This window comes from Procambarus clarkii, chromosome 88 (genome assembly GCF_040958095.1).
Source record: "Procambarus clarkii isolate CNS0578487 chromosome 88, FALCON_Pclarkii_2.0, whole genome shotgun sequence".
NCBI lineage: Eukaryota > Metazoa > Arthropoda > Malacostraca > Decapoda > Cambaridae > Procambarus > Procambarus clarkii.
This window is the reverse complement of record NC_091237.1, coordinates 21,951,352-21,977,049: the sequence shown is the minus strand read 5'-3', so window position 1 is coordinate 21,977,049 and position 25,698 is coordinate 21,951,352. Positions and strand designations below refer to the sequence as shown.

General features: G+C 35.7%; 1 protein-coding gene across 8 annotated transcripts in view; it reads left to right on the top strand.

Moving 5' to 3' along the window:
• The window catches only part of CYLD (ubiquitin carboxyl-terminal hydrolase CYLD), a 29,531-nt gene extending 4,059 nt beyond the window's left edge, over positions 1–25,472 (top strand). For 6 of the 8 annotated variants that reach the window (XM_045726596.2, XM_045726589.2, XM_045726594.2 and 3 more), the window contains 16 exons: positions 949–1,091; positions 1,475–1,666; positions 2,510–2,692; positions 3,477–3,684; positions 4,078–4,210; positions 5,741–5,816; positions 6,263–6,416; positions 8,900–8,914; positions 9,601–9,760; positions 11,247–11,443; positions 13,682–13,869; positions 16,255–16,363; positions 17,646–17,761; positions 18,753–18,821; positions 20,558–20,711; positions 21,208–25,472. In XM_045726596.2, the coding sequence (XP_045582552.1) occupies positions 949–1,091; positions 1,475–1,666; positions 2,510–2,692; positions 3,477–3,684; positions 4,078–4,210; positions 5,741–5,816; positions 6,263–6,416; positions 8,900–8,914; positions 9,601–9,760; positions 11,247–11,443; positions 13,682–13,869; positions 16,255–16,363; positions 17,646–17,761; positions 18,753–18,821; positions 20,558–20,711; positions 21,208–21,398 (2,288 nt within the window). In that variant the 3' untranslated portion in view covers positions 21,399–25,472. The remainder of the gene's footprint in view (positions 1–948; positions 1,092–1,474; positions 1,667–2,509; positions 2,693–3,476; positions 3,685–4,077; positions 4,211–5,740; positions 5,817–6,262; positions 6,417–8,899; positions 8,915–9,600; positions 9,761–11,246; positions 11,444–13,681; positions 13,870–16,254; positions 16,364–17,645; positions 17,762–18,752; positions 18,822–20,557; positions 20,712–21,207) is intronic. The other 2 variants (XM_045726590.2, XM_069317698.1) reach the window with 1 other exon arrangement.
• The last annotated feature ends 226 nt before the right edge of the window (positions 25,473–25,698 follow it).

Sequence of the window (25,698 nt, the reverse complement as noted above, 5' to 3'; positions counted from 1 at the left end):
CATTATCAACTATGGTTAATGTGATGTGGTACAAGACTGTAGTATAGGATCCAGCCTAGATTCGTTTTTGAGCATCTTGGTTTACTTCGACAACTGGCTCATTTAGGCTTCAATCTTGCTTACTACTTTGGGATTGTGTGTTGATTTCGCCAGGTTTCTTCAGATTTCTTATAAAAGTTGAAGGCTGCATCTCCTACTTTTTCAAAACTTAGTATGATTGGGACTGACACGGGATACCAGGGTGATGTGGTTACTATCTGCCGCATTTTTTCCCCTTAGCTTCAGATTATACTAGTATTTTGCAGCCCGGACTCATGCAGGCTCTTGCCTAGGGAAGAAACAGAGTTGTATAAAGTACTGTACCTTGGAGATTAAGCTTTGAGACGAGTGTACAATATATGAAAAACACTTTTCTGGGCATTATATTTGGTTGCTCTTAATCCTGCTCTTTCTGTGTAGTCATCTTTTGCTTGGTTGTGATTTTTCATATCCTGGCATTGAGGATGTAGCAGCGTCGACATGAATTCTTTTGTTGTGGTGTTGGTAGTTGCCTATTGGGCTGTTCAACAGTTTGCTTTGATGTAGCTTTCACAATCTCTTTGATGCCAAACTGTGCATAGAAATGCTTTTGAGCTGATATAATGCACTGTTCTTTCTACATTCCTAACTGGATTGAATATTGTATTTTGTCTTCCTGATACTATTATAATTCAGCAGAGATGGGGAAAAAGTCCCAGCTGCCTTGGAGTAACAGAGTACAGTATACTATTCGGAAAAGTCTTGTTATATGCAGTTAAATTGTTATTTCTGAGCTATCTTGACTGCTCCATGTGTTTGGTGTAAAACTATTATGTTTAAGCAAAGGTTTATCTAAAGAAAATCCTCTGTTACCATTATGATAATAAAGTATGATAATTCTCCCATCCTTGGGAATAATGACAATGGCAGGTGGAAGTGAGGAGTGCAGCGTTAGTGTTGGGGACCGCGTAGTGTGGCTGAGTGAGGATTACCCCGAGTTTGGTGTAGTACAGTGGACTGGGAAGTTGCCAGGAATGAACGAGTCCGGATCATGGATGGTTGGAGTGGAATTTGTGAGTTACAGTTAATTTAAAACATTTAATTCCTTGTCTTGCTCTTGTTATGATTTTATTAATCAATAAACCTTTTATGGTAAATATTTAAAAATCAAATCAGATGGTTTGAATAATATGCATCAGAATCAAACCATTTCACCAACAGAATTTACATATCCATTAACAACTCCCCAGTTGCTTTAAATTTAAAAAATAAAAGTACACACATATATATATATATATATATATATATATATATATATATATATATATATATATATATATATATATATATATAAATAAATATTATTAAACTATACTGAATTTGCTTATGTAGAGAACGACATCAGTTGCAAATGCAGGAATATCAAGTTTACAGTGCGATACATTTTCTTCTGTAGGATAATCCTGTAGGTGAAGACAACCACAGAGTCGGTGGAAAGTTGTTGTTTGAGGCTAAAATAAATCATGCTTCTCTGATGCCCTTAACAAATCTTATGAAAGCTGAGGATGTTCTTGGTAAAGAGGCTTTTGGAGCAGATCCAAGTGGACGTAATTCAAGTGGAAAGCGGCCCGCACATCTAATATCAAAAGTAAGTACAATAGTTAGTGATGCAGAAATTAAAAGCTTACGTATTGTGTTGCATCTTTTTAGTTGTACAGATTATAATAAATTTCAGTATATCATTAAAAAAGGATTGTCCATTCACAATTTCTTTTCCATTTTGTCTGCAATGTTGTTATGATTATATTAAATATGAGAATTCAAGTTCATTTCCTTTCATGTCCGAGACAGGGTAAAGTCACCAGTCATTGGCTGTTCTTCTCATCATCCTTTCCTAGATTAACAAAACTGCATCTAAGTGTAGCATAAAATTAAAAAAAAGATTTGTTTAGCTACTGTATTTTAATATATTACCTTTATATTTACAAATCTGAGTAATATTTAAGAGGAAACAATAACTTAAAATTTTTTTTACATGTCTGGTTATAGAAAACTGTCAGTTCTTGATATTCAGAAAGCTATAATTATGATGGATTAAGTCAGGATTTGATGTGTATAGATGAGGAACCTTAAAAACACAGTCACAGTCAAAACACATAATTAGTCATTATTATTTGGCATTTAAGATAAGTATGGAATGAGTGCCTCAGATGATTCTAACACCAGGTGACTTGACAGTTGGATTATAATGTTGACTATAGCATTTAAAGACATTACAGAGGAAGATGGGAATAATAAAAATATGTTGTTTATGGACTGGTTGGCTTTGTCCTATTGTGGCCAAGTGGATCAAGGCAGGTGTCTAGAAATCGCCAGAATGCTGGTTCAAATCGTCCCATTACCCCAAAATGATTTTCTCATTCATATAGCATGCCATTATAATTTCTTTGTGATCAAAAGGGATATTAATGTCAGTGCTTGATTTTTACAGAACGACAGTCAACTTGGCAGCGACATGTCAAGCATGACACCTTTTCACATCCTAGCTTATGAGCAGCTCTCAGCATCTGGTCAGCGAGGCAGTGGGCCGCCACCACCGTACTCTGAGAAGGACTGGGAGCTGGCTCCTCACATGACCTACACCACTTCAAAAAATATGATATCATGTAATAAGGTGAGTATCAATAAGTTTTTTAACTTGACTAGAATAAAAAAATATTAGAAATGCGTTGAAGTTATTTGAAAGATAAGGAGGATGAGGGGAATACAAGAAGAGATACAGCATTAAGTAGAAATCTTGGAGAGTTTAAGAAAAAAGAAAGAGTAGGGTTTGTGAATGTTAAAAATTTAGTGGAAACACAACTATATTTTAAAAGAACTATAAATAAAATAAAATAAAACATGCAATATATAGATTACTGACATTGCATGAGTAGACAGAGTTACTAGACTGGGATTAGGTTTAATGGGAGGCCTGAGGCAGAGTGTTACCAGACTGGGGTAATGTCTTTGTCTTGCTATTTTGCTACTTTGCCTGGCCCGCACTGTGGCATTGATCTCGTTAGTTCTCTTGATCTGTTTCACTATTCTAACTCTAATACTTTTTGAACCTTGTACCTGCTGGGGGGGGGGGGGAGGGGGGTGCCTAATTCCTGCTCTTGACGGAGTTTTCTAAAAATCACCACCTTCCTTGTCACTGTCAGTTTGTCCTTTCTTTCCTGAAAATTAACAATGCTGTTGTTATCCTTCCTTCTGACAAAGGCAATTCAGTGGTTGTTCTTGATTGTGTGGATTACTTTCAGAAGGCCGAAGTTTTGCTTTCTGATTCTTGGATATATGCTCCTCTGGTTTCCAACCCTTTGGATTGCCTTAAAATTACTTTTGACCATAAACTAAGACAGCTCTCTAATCTCTGTCCTCTGTATATAAAAAATAAATAATTTTTTTCTTTTTTGCAGGAGACACTGCATGATCATAAGTCTCGTCAACGGGACAAGAGTAAAATTTTAAATCGCAATTTAGATAAAAAGAACAATAAATGGAAATCTTCTGGAATGAGTGGCCGGCCGACACAAATAAACAACGATATTGAACAAAATTCTCCAATTGTAGGACTTGGTGATTCAGAGATGCCTGTCAATCCCTTGTATCATTTATCTCTTCATGGTAAAAATATAATGTAGTTTTGCATCATTGTACAATGGATATATCTTATGTTGCCATTTTGGTGACTGTAAGCTTTGCTCTTCAAGAGAACAGGTAGTTCTCTTGACAAAATTTGTAGCTTGATGATGAATCTTTAATTATATGTAGGAACAAAATTGATATCATTAGTAATTATGTTTAATATTGTATACAACTGCATCAGGCAAGCAGTTTTCTAAATTTTGGTTGGGAAAACTCATCTCCTGAATACAGTACTTACAATGCATATACATAACATCAAAATAATAACCAAAAAAACAATGCTCAAAATATATCATAAATTTATAGTTGTTGGTGTACTTTTAAGAAATATGCTATTTTCTTTATGGTACTTAAATTTAAAGATAATTTTAGGGATTGACCAGTTAGAGGTTGTGTCTGATGGAGACGGCAGCGTTTATGAAACCCCTGAGGGCAGCGTGGAGGGCACTGAAGAAGACTTAGACACTGGTTCACTGGTTGAGGTGGTCATCAAGGAAGTTCCTAGGTAAGTATATTTTATGGAAATTCATTTCAGTCATATCGGTGATTGACCCTGGACCAAAATTCCAACATAATAATAATAATTGTTATCTTTTCCACAGTATCTCTTAATAGTGCTAGTTCCTAACCAGTACTTTAAGAGTATGGTAATTCAGATTGTGGTACTGTAACCCGAATCTCCGTGTAATGAAAATGAATTCATATTAATGTTTTTGACCCATTTTGACTTTTTAAAGGGGCCCGAATCATATTCATTCATATGGGTAACAATAAAAAACATCTGATTCTTATGAAATGGTATTTACAAAATCTAACTTATAAGATGAATCTCCACCCAAGTTTAATTAAGCATTGAAACCCGAAAGGAAATGGAAAAAAATTACAACTTTAAACAATTCCAAGATTATAGAGTATCTAACCAATTTAAAAGAAATTGAATTTAACTAGTAGAATACAGTCTAAAGTAACATTCTAAAAGTTGATGGAAAAATAAATTGTTGAATGACTCATTATCCTACTAACAAAACTGCACTTTTGAAAATCTGTAACTCAAAATATAATTAAAATTTTAAAATTTATTCTTTCCAAATTGTACAGCTATATACAAAGAACATAATTTGTAAAATTTATGAAAATTAGTTCTTAAATAACAAAACTCATTGGGTCACAGTGATATTTATAAGAACCAGAACTGAACACACGGCAAGAAACCGGAACACTTGCCAGGTACCAACTTGGATATCAACCCTACACTTAAATGTACAACAGAAAGATATTCCAGAGTTATAATAAATATTTAGCACCACACTAACCATACTGACAGATTCTTAGGGTTCTGGGGAAGATAAACCACCAATGGTGACATGATTGCTACAGAAACCTTGAGCTTGGACTCGACCATTCACACTTGACACTCTGGCCTCACACAATGCCCGACTGCCACCTTGTCATTCCCACCAAAACATTCCGATTTTGTTAATTTCACATTATATTTTGTATAACTTCTTATAAAGGTTCAGACTGGATTTCTGCATTTAACACATATTTTGATAATGTTTTCCAATCAAAAAAATATACTTATACAGGTATCTGTTTATATATATAAACTAGGGCCATTGCTTACCTCTATTTACAGGGAAACAGTTCACCCATCGTAAATATGCGACTGCTCATGGCGAGATTCAAATCCCACTTTTCCCCAAGACGCATTTAAAAGCTTTTCGAACATTAAAACATAATATGAAAGGTCCCTTCCTTACATTGAAGGCAAGGCATGCATAATAAACACTCTGGGAATTGTATACAAATATATTTATATTGATAACCTTTATTTACAAAAATGATACAAAAATATTTGTAGATGAGAGTAACAGTTAAACTACAGTACTATTGATAAAGTGTTAAGTTAGGTACTGTATATGCTTGCCAAGTGACTAATATGCATTGTATTTTAGGTATACAGTATACAGTATTCACATGTACAATGGCATTACCACTGTTTAGCTGCTTGCCAACTATGCCATATATTTTTCAGGTTTGGTGTGATCAGATGGATTGGTACTGTTCCTGGAGACAAGAAGGAAGGAAGGAAAGTTGCTGGTGTGGAGATGGTAAGTGTGTTCCAGTGCTAAGGTTATGATAATGGTATGGTCTTTCATGGTTTGCAGCCAAGATTATTGAATGTTGTTACTTATTAGTCTTCAAAGAAGTAGTGATGTGTGTATGAGTAAATGTTGACAAAAGTAAGCTGGGTAATGTGAGTACAGCATGGTAATTCACTAAGATGTGAATACTGCCATGACATCTAGTTGATTACATTACATCAGACTATCATTGGCATGCACTCGTCTAATGGTTCTTGCAGAGGTTGAACTTCGGCTCTCTGGTCCAGCCTGACAGTTGACAACTGGTGTACAGGTTCCTAATCCTATTGGGTTCTGTCATATCTACATTGGAAACTGTATATGAAGTCTACCTTCACCATTTGTTAACTATTCTGACACTGAAGAAATTCTTTCTAATATTTGTATTAAGAATACTGTACAACACTTTACAGGAGGACGCAGAGGATGGTTTATCAGACGGAACCTTCAGTGGCAAGAGATATTTCACATGTCCAGCTGGGAAAGCATTGTTTGTCCCACTACGCATGTGTCATAAAGATAGCCGTTTCCTCGAGTCCATATCATCTAACCCAAGAGCTAGTTTAGGTGAGTACGGTAACTTATATGGCTTGTCAGTCCAGTATTTCATTTATACTACATGCCTATTTTTATCTGTTAACAGTATAATTCAGGGGTTTATATGTTGTGAATAGTGACCCCCGTAGTGAATAGGTACCTCATCTCTACACATTTAGTGATCATGCTATCCATTTGGGAAAATTTTTACAGTAATATCCCTCCCCTTTTCCTCTAATTGAATTTGAGTTTATGGCTTTAAAAAATTTGTTATTGCAAATTTTAATTTGACTAAGGAAACTTTTGTTGTATCTTCTCTGGTTGTAGGAGTGAAGCAAGGATTTTTTGGAAATATTCGTCTTCTGTAATTCATAAAATGTTGTAAATAATTATAGTTTTGGCTTACAGTGAATGATTTTGTGTGTGTATATGTATATCCAATAAGGATTCCTTTCATTGAAAACAGGATATACTTTATAAAATCTTCAATGAAGCTGATCTTCCTTATGGTGGTTTATTAAGTTTAAAAAATTAGTAATTACTGTACTGTACGGTACTGTACTGTACTGTACTGTACTGTACTGTACTGTACTGTACTGTACTGTACTGTACTGTACTGTACTAGGGATTATCAAAAAAAAATTTATTCTGATTTTTATCTGAGCTTGAACTGGTTGCTCTCTGAGCTAGCAGCCAGGATCCACCCTTGGACTGGATAGATACCAGGCCCTCGGTACCTTTCATACCTCCAGCAAGTACCTTTTCCAATTGTCTTATCGTATGATTTGTAAGGGAAGCCAAAGGAGAGTACTCTCAGTCCTTCACCAGAGTAGCCACTCCATAAAAGGAAAAAGCAGAAACAAATCACTCAATACTTTCTTCAGACAATAATTGAGGTCATCAGGATGGCCACTTAAAAAACATAAGAAGTAGAAATCACCAAAACATGCCAGGCTGCCCATTCAGAGCAGTGCCCATCTAGATTCAACCTCTCTGTCCCATGTGGAATATCTATCCAGCCTTTTTTAAAGCTACACCATTTGCTTAAATGACATTGGCATGCAGCCTATTCCATTCATCGACCACCCAATTGTCAAGCTGGTACTTCTCCATATCCTTTTGAATTTGATCTTCTACAACTTAGTCATTATTTTGGGTTCCTAATAGTTTGAAGGCCTTGCTCATATCTCCTCTGTTGATATCTCTTGTTTACCCTCACCCTATGCTTCTACAGGAAATGCAGACCAAATATCCTTCGCCTCTCCTTGTATGAATGATCCCAAATCCTGGGAATCAGCCTGGTAATCCTACATTAGATTTTGTGAAGGATACCGATGTGCACTCTGTAATACAGTGACCAAAATTGAATGGCGAAAGTTAAGGAGGCCTCGTGAGATTGTTCTAGATGATTCATTAGAACCTCCTCAAGAGTGCTTTGTTGTCCTTCATGAGGATTTTTATATATATCTCTGTAGTGCACAGTTATGTGACTTAATTTTTTTGCCTGCATCCATCATAGGCTCTGTAGGGATTGTGCCCCTTGGACTCCTGCTCAAGATGGGTGGGCATGCTATGCCCATTTCTAGAGTCATTGAGGCAGTTCACAGCGTTTTGTCGCTGGTTCCAATAATAATGTCCGCTGTCAAACTCCCAGGTACCTATTTACTGCTAGTTAACACAGGCATCAGGGTGAAAGAAACTTTTTGCCCATTTGTCTCCGCCTCCACTGGGGATCGAACCCGGAACCTCAGGACTACGAATTCGAAGTGCTATCCACTCGGCTGTCAGGCGCCCTTACCACGAAATTTTTGGCTAAAAATTAAATTGTCATTCAAGTCTGGTTTGTTAGCTTATTGGTTTCCCATTCTCTTTATTGTGATAGTTTATTACAGCTTCATTATACATGTCTGTATACAATTTAGTCTTTCTTTTGTAATTCATGCACCTGTACAAAGAGAGAGATCTCGTAAGTGAGATATCTTAGAAATATGGCTCTTAGATTCAATACTGTATACACTATATGAAATGCTCTTAAAGTGAGGACTCAAGGTTTCTCCTGTTCTCTTCCTGTTGCCTGCTGCTCCACTTAACCTGTGTGCAGTTTTGTTCTGGAGGTGTGTGGGGGTGGCTTGGGTGATGGAACCCTGTTTTTGGTGAGGTACTGCCATCTGGTATGAGCTGAACTGTGCAGTCAGGCTGCTAAATTGTTAGTTACTGAGAACTTTCCATTGGTGGTTACTTGTGGTGCCTTTCAAGGCTTGATATGTATTGCATTTATGTGTTTTGACCTTATTGGAGATCATTTTAAGATGGACTGAATATTCTCCACTGCTACTTTACACCAGTAAGACACTCCATGAATCATTTGTTCCCAGTAGCAATGATGTGACAATATTGCCTTGTCTTACTGATGTTGGCCAAATGCCATAGTTAATCATATCTTAGGAAGCAATCAAATATCCATCTCTGAGAGAGGTTTTTCATTAAAACTCAAAGCCTTTTCTTTCTTCCAGGGAAATCTTCTGGAGGTATTTAAAGACTCTCAACATTCTACTTTTCTGTTGTATTTTGAGTAATCACTTTACTGGGCTTGAGGGGGATTTTCTAAAGCTTTATTACTACAGTAGTTATAAATCTGTATTTGATCCCCACATGACTCGGTGTTTTGCTTGCTCTTCTACCCGTATTTTTCTTCCTCAAATTATTAGTTTATTTTGACTGACAACATTAATCCCTACTTAATTTGATGTTATTGATTGATTTCAATAACAATGATGATTTGCTTGATTCTGATAAAGTGTACTGTGTATGCATGTTGAGCCTTACTAACACCACTGGCATGGGTTGGGTTGCTGTGAGGATAAATAACACTTATCTCTGCTACTCAGGTACTGTAATTATTTATGGTTACACTTTTTTTTTTAAATATATTTAATAGCTTATACACTGTACTGTATTTAGTAATTTTTATTGTTTATTATTTATTAAATAATTGCAATAAATTGTTTAGTGTAAAGTAAGTGTTGTGTTAGGGAAGACTCAATTGGTCCGAACATAATGTCTGCTTAATAGTTTATTCTCATTCACAACTGGTGGTTGACGTTGACAACATTTTTAATCAGGTAATTGTTTCCATTTGTGGAAACAATCATTTAGTGTCAGACTTTGTTTTAAATTTGCTTCATATATTGTTTTATAATTTATCCACTCTCAGCATTTGGCAGTATGGACTGTCAGCCAGTAGGAGGAAGTGTAGCACCGTTGTCAACTCCTGATGAAGTTCGGGCGATGTTTGGCAAGAATCGGGGGATCCAGGGCCATCAGAACTCTTGCTACCTTGATGCTACCCTATTTAGCATGTTTGCTTTTACAAGGTAAAATTCCTAAATTTTTAACAATTCTTAAATTTAGATTTAGGTTTTTGCAACATTTAGAAATGTATTGCAAAAGTATTTTGCAATATTTTGCAACACTTAGAAATATCACATTAAATTGTACATGGCAACTGTTGGGCTGAAGTCAGGTGAAGCAGGGAAAGAGTAGGAGGGAGTCCTAGTCGTGCACCTCATGCCAAACCTCACCCATGACCACCTGTAAATTCCAGGACAGTTCCTTAGATTGTATCCTACATAACATCGAGGTGTTTTCTATACACATTGAACTTTTTGTTCAACTGTGTTTGCTGCCTATTGTCAAAACAAGCAGCAGCATCTTGGTATGACTTCCTGATGACCATCTTAGTTATCTTGAGGTTATTTTGAGATGATTTTGGGGCTTAGCGTCCCTGCGGCCCGGTCCTTGACCAGGCCTCCATTTTGTTATACACATCCCCAGGAAGCAGCCCGTAGCAGCTGTCTAACTCCCAGGTACCATTGATTGACACAAATAATAGGACTTGCCCTACCAAACTGAATGACAACTTGTCCTGCCCACCCACCATCCATCCTATTGCTCTCCCTAAGTTGACTAAAAAGTTGCTGACATTTCAATACTGTACCTCTGGATTTAGTGGAACTCTGGATTTAACGACTTGGACATAGCCCCATGTAGGTCATTAAATTGAGTGGATACTGTAATGCATGATAATAGTTTGATTGATGATTGGATTACCTGGTATACCTCATTACAACCATATGGAGTTGTGGAAATTATATGAACATCTTTGGTATATATATATCATGTAATTATGATGGAATTTTATACAATGATGATGATGACCACATTCCCCTAGTAACATTCATGACTATAAGCACATTCACCTAGTAATGTAACAATGAAATGATAGCAGGATTTTTTTTCATGGGTCAAGGTAAACTCAATTACATCCACAGAGGGCTATTATATACCTACAGGTATTTGCATCATACATGTCAAATCCAGACAATAATTGTTTAAATCATAGTACTGTATGACGATAACCATATTACCCTGTGAATCAACGATAACCGCTGTCTAGTGGTTAAATGTGTTTCATGTTTAATTACCTAAGTGTAATTACATAATGAGAGCTACATTATTAGTGTCCTGTCTGCCTTATAATCATTGTCTTATAAAGTTTTGAAGTTTATAATGGTTTTTGGCATACAGTACCCCTGTCACTTAATCTATTCCATACAGTAATTCAAACTAAAAAAATACAAAGTTCCTATAAAACTGTATATTCTCATTTTGCAAACAGAGTGGTAGATGAATGGATTCCAATTTAAGATGTTAGTGTATGCCAAAACCAGTGGAAGCTTTAAAACCGTTTTTGGCAACAATTACAGGAAAGACTTATTCCATGAGTGTCGCTCTCATCATGTGTTCATGTAAACAGATATTGAGCGAAAAGCTTACCAACAGTCTTTTTGTGCCAAACAGCGTATTTGACAACTTGCTGTTTCGACCACCAACTGCTCATGACATTAAGGAGTATCATGAAGTCCAACGTGTTTTAAGAGAAGAGATTGTCAACCCTCTTAGGGCAAACCTCTTTGTGCGAGCAGATCGCATCATGAAACTTCGCACCATGCTAGATCATCTGTCTTCCGTACGTGGTCTTACCACAGAAGAAAAAGGTTTGTTTTAATTTTTCTAATTCTTAATTATGACCAGTTTTATCAAATATGATGTTATATTGTGGATGAACTGCTTTGCACAAATACAAAAAATACAAAAATATCATTAATAGATGAGCTAGCAAGTATTTATCTACAGTAGGAGCAAGTCGCTGGCTTTTGTATTTTATCCTTTTCCATCATTTATTGTAATGTAAAAAAATGCCTTAATTGGTAACAGATTATATTTTTCATACTACAGTATATTAAAATTACAAATGAAAGATTAATATGTATGTGTACCTTGAGGTATTTATTTACTTTCCCTGTCAATGCAGTGTAGATAGAAAATTAGCCAAGTATATGCTTTTGGTAAAAAAATTTAAATTGCATTCCAAAGTAGAGAGAGGGAGGATGTAAAAGTTGTTTTATTGGACAAGCTTGTATCATAAACAGATAGTAACCCTTAGTGAGAAATTGAGTGTGATGCTTGTTATGAATGAATAGACGATAAGAAAGGACAAGTGGCAAGGACATATATGGGCTGTGAAGGAAAGAGTGACCAAGTCTAGCCTTGCGGATTGATCTTTGCCCTTTGTGTGTGTTTCACCATGAAATATTGCATTCACATTCTATGTCTCTTCCCCTAATGCATATGTTGTTTCCTAGTCAATTTGTCCATGACTGAAATTTCCCATTATTAGCTTTGCTCCAATGTAAAGGATGTTTCAGCCACTCTTTGGATGATACTCAAATTCTGTTTGTATTTTTAAGTGTGTGCCTGGGTCTTCTGGGATTCTTTGGGAGATTGTAAATCACTGCCACAATAATTTGATCTCATTCCACTGAAATGGTTTCTGCAATATAATCTTCTTAATTGGGTTCCTTCTCTGTACTGATCACTTCAAAATTTGTAATCTCTCTTGATCAGCAACACTACTCCCATTCCTCCCTTCTGCTTTCTTTTTCGTCTTGTTACCTGATATCTGGGAAAATTGCTTTTGTTAATATTTCAGGTATTTTAGTTTCAATTATTGCTGTTACATATGAGTTTATGTTTTCAGTTATTTTTTTGTTAAATTTATTCACATTTGACATTTTATTGGATAATAGTGTTTCGGATTTTAATGCTTTCCATTGTTATTCTGTCATGTGTTCGGGAAGCTGCCAGCATTGGGGGGGGGGAGGTACTGAGTACTGGGTGGGATCTGGTGTAGGAGGAAGAGAAGGGGTGGGGGGGGAGAGAGAGCGAGAGAAGGTAGTGGAGGGAGTGGGGAAGGTAGGGTAAGTATGTATGTAGGTATAGTACTAAGAAAATGGATATGCAAGTACAAAAGCAAATACATAAACATGATGGTGCCCCATCTTGCTTATCGTCATATATTTTATAAAATCTAGACCTAAAACTCGTAGTAGGTTTGGTGCATGTAACTTTTTCCTGAAGGTTGTTCCATCCCAACTACTCTCCTACAGAAGAAATAGTTCCTTCTTTTTTGTACATGGGTATTTTGTGATCTTGGACACATGTCCTCATGTTCTGTTAGGGGGCAGGCAATGAGAACACTATTTCATCATCTTTCTCCAACCCTGTCAATAAGGATAGGATAAATAATAAGGATAAGGATATAAGGATAAAATAAGGATAAATCACAATGATGAATAAATGCTATTTTCCTAACAGTGAGACCTGGAATGATAGTTGATGGTCACAGTACAATTTATAATGGTTTAGCCTGTCTGCCAATCTGGATGTTGAAAAGGTAAAACATATCTCAAGTGGAGTATAGAGATGTTAATCATTATATTCACAGTAGAAGATTAGGCATGGCAGAACACGTGTGCTTACCACAGTGATGCACAACTTTGACAATAAAAATGCCAGTGTGAATCGGACCACATGACCGAATGCCTATTAGGAAACTACAGTGGTTCTTTTGTAATGTAGTGAAATTTTTTTTACATTAGAGATACAAAATGGAATTTGTATTTAAATTTGGTAAGATCAAACCAGCAAGAGTAAATAATTTCATGCCGGCTAAATTATAAAATACAGTATAGTATTTACAAATAAGCTAATGATGAATTGAATTTGTTTGCTATGTCAAAATTAGTTTTTATAACATACTGTATATACATTATGCATTTAAGCCACACAAGTGCCTATATCTCAGGGCAGATACATCTGTGGAGTGGGAATACCCCCATGAACCGACTGTCCACCATTGACTGGCATCAAGTTCCCAACCTTCTTTACTGCAGATCCTGAGGAATTCTTGCACTCCCTGTTGGCCCAGATTCTGCAGGCTGAGCCCCTTCTTCAATTATCCTCTGGCCAAGAAGCTTATCATTACCAGCTTTTTGTTGATAAAGATGAAAAACTCAACCTGCCATCTGTTCAGACTCTGTTTGACCAGTCTTTCCTCACTTCGGATATCAAATTGAAGCAAGTAAGTCATAAACAGTACGTTCAAAAGGTTTAATGTCAGTGCTGAAGAATGCTAGCTATAAAATACAGACGTTTACTTGTGTATTTATGATAGTAAATATACCATCTCGGTGCAGCTAGCAGCAAGGAGCTACTGAGGGCCCTACCCTAGAAAGAGGTATTTTATTTCATTCAATGCAGGTTATATTCCCAATCTGTGCTCTAGAGTGTTGGTTTTGTTTTTTTCCTTGTCCCTTGTCTTTGTTTTCCTTGTTTCCTTGTCCTTTTTCCTTTGTCTTGTTTTCCTTGACATGAAGCCCAATTGCAAGGGCTTCATCTTTCCCGGTGGTTTCATCTTAGATCATCCTTGGCATTTTGCCAGTTTGCTTTCTTGCATTGTTCTCTGTTTTGTTTGCCCCCTAGTTTCTGCTGGCTGGCCCCATTAAATTGGTCCTTGCTCGATTGCATTTTTTGGCTGTGAGCTGTTGTGGATCTTTGGAATGGTGCCTATGTGCAATAATTGCCTTGTGGTCAGAGACCGGGCTATGAAGATGTTGATCCATGGAACCAATGCAAGATGGGGTGTGGCTGTCTGGCATCATCAGGCTTTGGCAGATATCTGCCTTAAAATTTACCTTAGTAGCATTTGATTTCCTAGTGGATTGGTATGTACACTGAGCTGTGCCACCTCTCCTGGCCATGCCTTCTGGACAGGACCTGTGTCTGGGTATTTTACATTGTCATTATTTGGACGAGTGTCTAGAACCCCCTTTGGATTTTCACTATTGATTTTGTCTCCTTTTGATGAGTAGCATGGTTGTTCTCTCAAGCTGATATGCTCTATCCTTTATAAGAGATATGGGGGCCCCTGGTTTTTTGGGCCCCTTGTTACTTTGATTTTTAGTGAGATTCAACTGGGCTTCTGTCTCCTGTATTTAGTTTTCTCCCTATAGAGCCTGGTTTTTTCCAGCTTTTTATAGCTGATTCATCCTCATCGGTGTACTGCTGCTGTGTTCGCTGGCTTGTGGTTTTTATGTACTAATCCTTGTTTCAGTCAGTTGCTTGGCAGTTGAATTGGGTTTTCCTGGCTTGGGTTTGTGCTTGAGCCCTAATTTCCCTCCAGGTAAGTGGATGGGTTTTTCTTGCCTGCAGTTTGGGTTAACAGGGCTACACTACTCTCGGAACACTTTTAGTGCCTGGTGGTATGGTTGACATGAACAAGTGCTTTGTCTTCCTTGTGGCTCTGGCTTCTTCATTCTCCTGCTCAGATATGTTGCCCTCGTTTATTTATTTTCTGTAGTGCTGCTTTATTGTGGGAACGAGGTTTAAGTAGCGTACGAGAGGTTTTTAGCTCTGACATAGTGTTGGAGCATAGGGAGATGTTTTCCTCTTGGCTATTACCTCAGATGCATTTGTTTTCCTTTTTGTTGTCCCCTTCCTTCCCTCTTTGTTGTCCCCTTCCTTCCCTCTTTGTTGTCCCCTTCCTTCCCTCTTTAGTGTCCCCTTCCTTCCCTCTTTGTTGTCCCCTTCCTTCCCAAGCATGTTTTGGTGGTTTGCTCTTCAAGTGGGTGTTGCTGGCTTCCCTGACCCTTTTGTAATGATGGTTGTGGTTAATGTATCTTTGTTATAATAATTAGTAATTTGCAGAGCATTATTTTTTGTATTCTTTGTACTGGTAATCATTGCCTGCATAGAGTGTTTGAAGATCATCATTTATTCATTTGTATCAGTACGAGTTAGTCACTCGGGTGCTGTTTTCAGTTAGACTCGCCACTGTTTCCCCTTCCTAGCAACATGACAGGACCACTTACATAGTAACCTGTCATGATAAGGATAAAAGTCATGAGAGCGTGGGGCCATAGAGAGTCCCTGGTGGACCATGTTGATCCTGGGCTCGGGAACCATGCAAGGGATCTGGGTCAGAAAGGAGCATTTTTCTTTGCTCAACACAAAGCAAAGGGAGCCGGTTGGCCGAGCGGACAGCACGCTGGACTTGTGATCCTGTGGTCCCGGGGTTGATCCCGGGCGCCGGCGAGAAACAATGGGCAGAGTTTCTTTCACCCTATGCCCCCTGTTACCTAGCAGTAAAATAGGTACCTGGGTGTTAGTCAGCTGTCACGGGCTGCTTCCTGGGGGTGGAGGTCTGATTGAAGACCGGGCCGCGGGGACACTAAAGCCCCGAAATCATCTCAAGATAACCTCAAGATATCTAAAGATAACACCTTATACTAGCTTTGTTAATGTTTAAAACTGTAAGAATATACTGTTGTAAATGTAATATTATGCACAGTTTATAAATATGGTCATATATTATGATTGCTTGAATTGTTAATAAATAAGTGTACAGTACTTTTCAGCACATATTCCTGAATCCTGGAGCAGATGTTAATTGATTGAAATTTTACAGGTTCCGTCCTGTTTGATCATCCAAATGCCTCGTTTTGGGAAAGACTACAAAATGTACCCAAGGATTTTGCCGTCCATGGTTCTTGATGTTACAGATGTCATTGAGGACTGTAAGTTTTGTTTGCATTTTGTGTGTTGAATATATTTCTTTACTGCAGTATCAAATGTACCTTAGCAAGCCACAGACATCCTGTTCCTAACATGGCATACCCATACTTATAATTACTGTATTCTATTATCTGGCTGGTTAAACTTCATAATTTTATTTTTACTGTATTCAGTTTTAATTTGTGTTCACTAGCACTATTATGATAATTTGTATCATTTTTATCCAATTTGACACTTTCCTAGGAAGGGGAGGCATCAGCACAAAGAAAATAGGAAGCCATCATGAAAAGAAGGATTAAGATACTGCATATATATTAAACAGTTTCACTTGTCCATTAACTATTGTACACAACACTTTGCTCACAGAAAATTGGCACCACCACACTTCATCAAATCCTTCACAAAGCACTCGTCCACTTCGTAAGACTACATGTACAGTGCTCCTTATTAATTTTCATATGCAGACCTTATTTTTGTTGTGTTGTGAGCTCGTGTTTGTTAGGAATTCTCGTCTTCATGTATACAAGTTGTTTGTTTCTATACTCTCTGAACTGACCAGTTCTCTAGGGTCTAATTTTGTTCATTCAACTCCTGAGTTTACTATACACTCACAGTTCCTTGGTAATTTGTATTGGGCTATAGGCACTTGTACTCGGCACAAGATGTATTCAGTAGCTGCGTCACCTGTGTGTGTAAGTACAGTACAGTAATTATCATTACTTTACAAAAAGTAATTCTGTAATTTGAAAGAAAATAGTTTTGTAACAAATTACAGAACTAGTTAGAATGTTGCTTTATTGCAGGTAATGAACACAAAACTCTTATAAATATATTTATTGTGGCACAAAAAATGTTTTAAGTAGATGATTTTCTTGTAAATTTTCTTGGTTACATTGAAATTGAAATTTCAAGATGATGGGTCACAGTAACGTACCTGAAGATATGCTGACCAACCCACACATCAGAAAGTGAAGAAACAATGACATTTTAGTCCATCCTGGACCTTTATTAAGTTGTGTGATGAAAAGAGAGTGGAAGGCGTAGATAATATAAGGGAAGAGAGTGAGAAGAAAGGTGGGAAGAGTGAAAGAGAACCATGAAGATAATAAAATGAAGGGTAAGAATAAGATGAAAGGAATGAATAAGAGTAAAGGTAAGTAAAGAGAAAAGGAAGAATAAAGAGAAAAAGAAAATAATTTTCTGATGTGTGGTTTGAATATCGTTAAATTTCAATACAGTATGCTTAATTAATATTATGTACTTGCATAATTTTCTTCTCTGCAGCTCCGCGTCAATGCATTATATGTGGAAAGTTAGCCGAGTACGAGTGCCGTGAGTGCTTTGGACAGTGTGGCTCAGGACTTGAGAGTATTGCCTTCTGTGCCAAATGCATGGATAAAGTAAGTAATCTATTGGTTGAACACAGGTTCTCAGGTACATATGTATCAATCTTGTTTATTTTTGTGTTGTAGTGAATACAGTACAGTATTTATACAATGAAGTATTATGTAGCTAAAAGTGGTGTACTTCTTCATTAAACCTTTCTCCTTCTACTAGTCTGATGCAAGTGTTAAATTAACTAATAGTCATCCTCTTAATTTTGCATCACTACTTCTATCATCTCTGTAACTTGTAATGTCATGCAATACTGTCCTAAGAAAGGCCACAGTTGGCTTGTATATTTGTGCTCTCTTGTAGCAGGTAGCATCTGCATTGTTTACTTATTTGACAGTCACATTAGCAATCGGAATTATTCAACAAGTGCTAGTTTTTAATTCTTGGCATTTTCTTAAATGGCAGAGGTGTAAATTTTTGAGAAAGATGCTGTCTTTGAACTCTCCAAAGTGCCAAGCAGTGGTGTCAATGGTATAGAAGGGTTTATTGTCTCATTTTTTTTTTTTTTGAAGTTTTGCATTACCAGTTTGTTCCTGTCAGTTGGCCATTATGAAAAAGCCTGTTTGACTGTCATGTAAGAAAGCGGTTTGTTCTCTAACGAACAAGTGTGTGGGAAGGATGACAATGTCTTAGCAAGTATTAATTGCAAGTGCAGAGTATGTTATGGACAAAGTTGCGCAAGCCAGGCAAGCCAGGCAATGAGGAGAATGTCATTCAATGAGATGACAGTGTTAAGTAATATAGAAACTTCTAAGTAGTCTTGAAGAAAGTATAATAAAAATCAATATGTTTGTAGAATATAATGCATGTAGTTCATTTGTATGAAATTAGATGTACCATGGGCAAGTAGAGTAATATAAACATACCAATAGTCTAAAGAGAAGCCTTTATTTTCAAGTAGTGTTCCTCTGAGTCTTGGTACAATTTGCATGTCTAATAACCTCTCCATATTGCAACATACATTTATTGGTTTTGTTTTTTCCTGTACCTTTGCAGGCTCACAGCCACAAGAAAAGAGGCAGCCACACATCCACTCGCAAGTTGAAAGTTCCTCCAGACTTTCAGGTACACTGTGTTGCAGGATCACTGTGATAGTACCAGTACAGTGCTGTTTAATAGTGCAGAAATGCCTTCTTTATTGGGATAAAAATGACCATGTGAGAGAGGTGATGACCAAACCACAACTCAGAAAATGGAGAAACAACAATGTTTTGCTCTGTCCCAGACCATTGTCAAGTCTTGTGTTGGTGGTCTATCACACTACTTGACAATGGTCCAGGACGGACTGAAACGTCATTGCTTCTCCATCTTCTGAGTTTTGGTTTGGTCATCATTTCTTCAGCCACATTATTGTGACACAATGCCTGCACATATGAGAGAGGCTAGATTTGGCACACACTGATTTCTAATTTATTACTGTTTCAGTGACCTTATTCAACCTTTGGTTACTCTTTCAGTTACCTCTATACAATTAATCTTAATTTATTCATACTACTTTAGATTATTGCCACCCATGCCTTAAATGGTACTCAAATATTACTTCATGTGTAACTTTCAAACTCCTGGATTTGTATTTTTCCCAACTACAATATAAGTATATTTTACACAGGTGCCTCAAACTGCTCATTGATAGTAGGTGCTGATCGCATGGTCAGTGTACCAAAATTCTGAGTGTAGTAAAATCTAAGGCATATCATAGCATCCATGACTGAGGAAATAAGAAAAGTAGATTTGTTGTGCTCATAGAGTAAATTGATTCACCATAAAGTATAATATTTAATATAGTAGAATAAGTATCAGCATTTTCTGGGAGTTAATTAGAATAATTGATTTAGCTATATTACAAATATGAGAGAAGGCTTAAACTGGCTAGGACTGCTGTGATGCAAAGTATACTAAGACATATAATGGCTAATGGGGCAAGTTCGCCCTCCCATACTAACTTGTCCTATCTGGAGAAAAATGTATTATTTGATTTCTTTGGTTTTTATTATTCAGTGCATTTATATTAAATATTACAAATATAATTTGTGTTTAGATTATATTTTCATTGAATTCTCGTAAATTATATCCAGTACCATTATTCTGTTTCTAGAAAAGGAAATTAGATGCCAATAGTGACTTACTTACCAAATGTAGCTTGACATACATTTTGTTAGTTTTGATGGATACTGAATGCACTAGTTTTATTGTGTTAAATCTATGATATATTTAGTATCGTTTTGTGTTTCCCCTAGCTACTAAATTGCAAGTTTTCCCTGTTCAAGAACCATTTTCATGAATTATATATCATAATAATGGCATACTGTTACCAAAGCTGCTACTCCAAAATGTAACTTACTTTTACTAAAATTAAAAGATGTGAAACAGTGTGGTAAGAAAACATATATGTATTTTCACATAGGGACTAAGGCATCCATTCAGGGTCGTATGAAGGTTACACAAATGGAAACTGAAAACACAAATAGCCAGATAAATATAATAAATGAAGGAATTTTTTTCGTTGTGAGGCTTACTAACCAGTGAAATGCACTAGAAGGAAAAGCATTGAAAGCTAACTCCACACTGAGTTCAACTGTAGATATGATTAAACCAATAGCTAAAGGAAACCATAACATCAGTTAATTGAAGTTTATGAGGTAGGGCCTAGGAGCTGGAGCTTAAGCATTAAAAATTTAACATGACATAGCAAGGCTGCATTGTTACGTGTGCCCTTGCTATCGTGTGTATCTTCTCATCATAACTTATAGGAAAAGTATTTTGTATAATCATATTTTTCTGTTTTCACTTGTAATGTCTAGATGCTTGCGGATCACTGTGGCTCCATACCTCGAGTATACATGGAACTCTTTGCTGTAGTGTGCATTGAGACTTCTCATTATGTAGCATTCACTCGTTGCGGTTCTGGTGCTGATGCTACCTGGTGCTTTTTTGATTCCATGGCAGACCGAAAAGGTGAGTGATTTTTTGTTATATATCCAATCTGTTAATATAAATACTGTACTTTAGAAACTAGGTAAAGTATATTAAAGAAAGATTTAAACAACTTTTGCAATAAAGTATAAGAATTCCTTGCACCATTAATAGTGTAATATAATTAGCATATAAAAAAAATTGCACGGAATGAATAGGTTTTTTCTGGGTTACAACCAAACTCATTTCTGAAATATAATAATAGACGTGTGTACTAATAAAGCACATTTACATTCTATCCTAAATGGAAAAAATCATAAAGCAAAAATGTGTGTTTTCAAAAAGAAAATGCAGAGAACCCTGGGTTTCTTTTCTCTCAGGTTATAGAACACTTTAGATATTTGTATCTTGTAGTTTGAAGAGTTAAAATATAGGCCTATAGTGTTAATGGACCAAGATTTTGAAGAGACAGACAACGCAACACTTTGGCACTGACATCACAATGAATTTTCAGTGCATTCTTGTGCTTGTTACACAGGTGAGCAGCATGGGTACAATATCCCAACCGTTGTGGAGTGTGGAGATCTGATGCAGTGGGTTGGAGATGAAGGTAGTCAGATGCTTCACGTTGTCACTGACAACAAGGCCCTTCCTGACCTTCCTCGGCGTCTTCTTTGTGACGCTTACATGTGCTTTTACCAGAGTCCCAAGGTCATGATGTATAGGTAGATACAAATGACAATTAAATTATATACTTTACCTCAAGCTGAAGTGCTCTTTATTTATTTTATTTATTATATAAATACAGTACAGGTATAGACTTTTATTGTTAATTTCTCTCCTGAAAAAAACTAGAAATTGCATATCTTTCCTGAAAGATAACACTTCCTAAATTATGATATTATTAAATTGATTGTCAAACATTGAAAGAACTTTAAGTGGAGAAATAGAATTGGAAAGGCAATGAAAAAATGGTAAGATATTGGAGAACCAGCTAGTAACTTGATCCATTCAGAAAAACTTTTAATTTACTCATTTTGATTTTTTTTTTGTATGAGAGCCATACAGAGAACAAGTCCATCTACGAATATTATGAGAGTAAACTTCACTTACACGTTTTAATGTTTTTAAATTAGACAATGTCTAGTTGCAATATATACAGTACTTGCATTTACATAGTGATTTGACATTTACTATCCTGTCTCCATGGCATTCTCAAAGATTCTCTCTTTAAATTAAATACACTATTATATATATTTATATATATATATATATATATATATATATATATATATATATATATATATATATATATATATATATATATATATATTTATTTATTTATTTATACTGATAAATGAGTAGATGGATTGAGCTTAGCTGTTTACAGATGACAATCCTAAAAGGTTTAAAGTTCTACAAGTATTTGAAAGTTAACTACAGTTTATACTCAAGATGGGACATTTGAAACTTCATAGTAGCATGTCTTAAAACAGTTGAATGTTGATTGCTGAATAATGAGTGTGCCAAATAATTGATAAACATGGGATTTAAATTTTATTTTCTACAAATATTTGATATACAGGGTATTTTGTCACAGAAAAAACCCTTTATGGAAAAATGTATTTTAAAGTATTGTAAATTTTGTGCTTAGTTCAACAAACATTTCATTATAATGTGTATAATTTATAAATATAGTAGATATAGTACGTAGGATGTACATGATTTATGTTTTTTTCTTGCTATATGCTAATGGTATAGTTTAGGTCAAGCGTTTACAAATCCTTGCATGGATATTGTAAATAATATGCTTAGTACTTTCTCAAAGATTTTATATTATTGCAATAAATATTACCAATGTCAACAATATGCATACAATACAGTATTTTAAAACAGAAACTAATTCTCACTGAAACATGGTCATTTCACTGCCATTTTTAAAAAGAATCTTGCCATACATGACTGCTTTGGTTCAGCATAAATGTTGTCACAGTGGTTGCCAGCCTTTCTTTGTAACAATCCAAAGTCAATGTATGTGTATCTTCTTAATCGTGTCTCCATATACAGTAGCATTATTGTTACTTCAGAATTAGGGAGTATTTCACAGTGGACTATCCAGTCTGTATTTTGTAAAGTGTCAATGACTGAAAATTGATTGACTTGTGAGTGTGCTTGTGGCAAATTGGTATGCAACTTGTTGAATTTTTATTATTCAGTGACCCGTAGCTTGTGGTGTGATTGCTGTTGGATGGTCTGTAGCTTGTGTGGTTGTAATTGGATGATCTATAGCTTTTGGTGTCATGCTTTTAGCTCGGTGATCTTTTGGCGTGACACAGTACATCCTTGTTAAGATTATAATTTCTTCCCATAATGCCTCATATGAACGACTGCTCAGGTCTCTCACTTCCGTACTTACAGATCTTCAGTGCAAATTTTTTGTTTTACATGTATGCCAACAAATGGTCATTGTAGCTATTTGAATTTCTAGTTATTGTAGCATTTTATTTAATATAGTATACATAAACACATTTTACTCTTATTAATTGGACAGCCGTGAATAAGTAAAAGCTGCATCATGTGACCATGATCCACACGCTAGCCATACTATTACTATTGTTATTATTAATTGGTCATGACATCTTTACAAACACATTACCTCCCTTTTAATAGTTGTTTTTTTGGTCACTACCATTCTAAGGAAATGAAACTCTTCCATTGGCTATCAGTTTTAGAATAACCTGAATATTATAAGGTAGTAAATGCAAATAATGTGATGTGTGTAAGAAAAAGATGCGACTGGAAAAGTGCAATATTTGATTGATTGATTCTATGTAGAGTTAAGAAACATTTGTTTACATGTATGTGCATGTTCACTTGTAATTATGAATGTATTGTATATAATCCTTGCTATGTTTTTGGCATACATAGGACAGTAATCTCTCATGTTATAGCAAAAGTATAATTGCAGTTGGTCATTGATTTATGTATTCTATACAAGTGATGGTGTATGCTTTAAAATACTTTCATATATACTGCATTTTAAGGTTTTCTGTTAAAGATCACCAAAATATAGCAGTTAATGTAAATACTTAGGTTACAGTACATGAATCATTCTAATTTATCTAGTCATCTAATGAGAATGGTCTTAGTTTCATTAAAAGTCCTTAATGCTTGCTATCTGAAGTGTCCTGAATTTTATCTCCATTTGGTTTTTGTTTAACAAAACTTCAGTTAAATATATCTGAATTTGTATTATTATTTTAGTGTGAACTTATTAATGCCAAAAATTATATTTGTGAGCTTTAGTAACACGCGTCAATTGCCAGCACTGTATATTGGAGTATTTGTTTAAAATGCTCACTTTATTTAGTATCACTTGAGTGTATCGTTAGGAAAAGGAGGAGAATATGAGGTTATTTACTTGAATGATAATTATATTTAAATTACAACTTTATTATTGGCATTTCTTAAAGTTGAATATGGTTAACTTATATTTTTGTTTTATATGGGTATTAGTTACCTGAATGAATGTAAAATTTCTTATTTTTCATCTGACCTGGATCCAAATGCCTAGCATATCTAGTTTTTGGCTGGAGAAGTACGGCATAATTGGTGCGTGAAAACTGGAAAAGAAAAAGTTTGTGCAGACACACGCAGCTAACCACTATCAGTGTGTGCACTTCAAATCATCCTAAGATTTTGACAACAGATATTGTTCAAATTGTATTAGTACAGTATTAACAGGCAACTTGATAACATAGGACTGTTTGCATCATAATTTGTTGATGTCTAATTGTCAAGTGTTTTTAAAAGAATAAGTGAATTCTTTAGTTTTATTTGGAACTGCTTGAAGACAGTACTTTCTACCTCCATGCTAGAGACTTAAGTTTCTCGTCAAGGAGAGCAAATTAATATCGATAAAATGGTGTTCTAATTGTTAAAAATTAAATTATAAATATACATTTATACTGTATTTGATTATCTTTGTTGTGCTATATTCTGTAAGAAAATTTTATTATGCATCTCCATTATAAATGTTTTATTTTCATATGATATACAAAAAAACAAATTCACAGTGAACTGTCGTGTCATTGGCTCACAACAGAGGGTCTCGGAGTTCAATTTCCATGCAGGACACGGTGTTGGGCAAGTGTCTTTTCAGCTGACACTTGTGTTCACCTAGCAGTAAATAGGTACAAGATAGTCAAATTGATTATTGTGTCTTGCATCCTGATGAAGGTCAGTAGTTGGCCAAGGGGAACGTCAATAAACCTAAGTACAGGCTTCCTGTTCCCAATAGTGGGAAACCAAGCCATATGTGACAGACTTGAAGGTCATATCTGTTAGAATAATGAAGCATTGTTTATGGGCAACACTGCCCACTCCGGATATTTTTGGAATTACTGTATTGCTAAAAGGATCAAAAATGTTTTAGCAATATAATAATCATGTCTGGAAGTCAGAGTGTAATTTGGTGCTAGTTGGCTATTGATACATGGCTTGGTTTATTCCAATTAATATTGGAATTGGCTATTGATTAGTATTCAACTAGCACCAAATTACACTTCCAACTTCCAGAACACGATGGAACATATAACATACTCCCTAAGCCATCATACAACTAGGAGATTTGGCAAGATACAGTGGACCTATAAGTAAGATGTTTTACCATTGCCTCATCCTCGGATATATATCATGCAGCAAGAAACTGTGTAATAATTTGATCTCTGCCTTTGACAATGTTAACAAGAATTAATGAAATGCATCTCTTAGCATCAGGCCAAATAAAACTGTAAAAAAGAATGTTGGAGAGTTCATTTTTCAACTTCCTTCTTGCGTGAAGAAAATTGTAAGGAAAATAAAGAAGATTCATGCTAGAATTATTATTTAATAATACATGTTCAGAAGGATGGATTTACTGATCAATAGATTGATTATATAGGCAGAAAAGAAGTGCTATATAATTTGACAGACTAGTAGGTACATTAAATTTATATATCTCAATTTATATATACTCCAGGCACAGTTA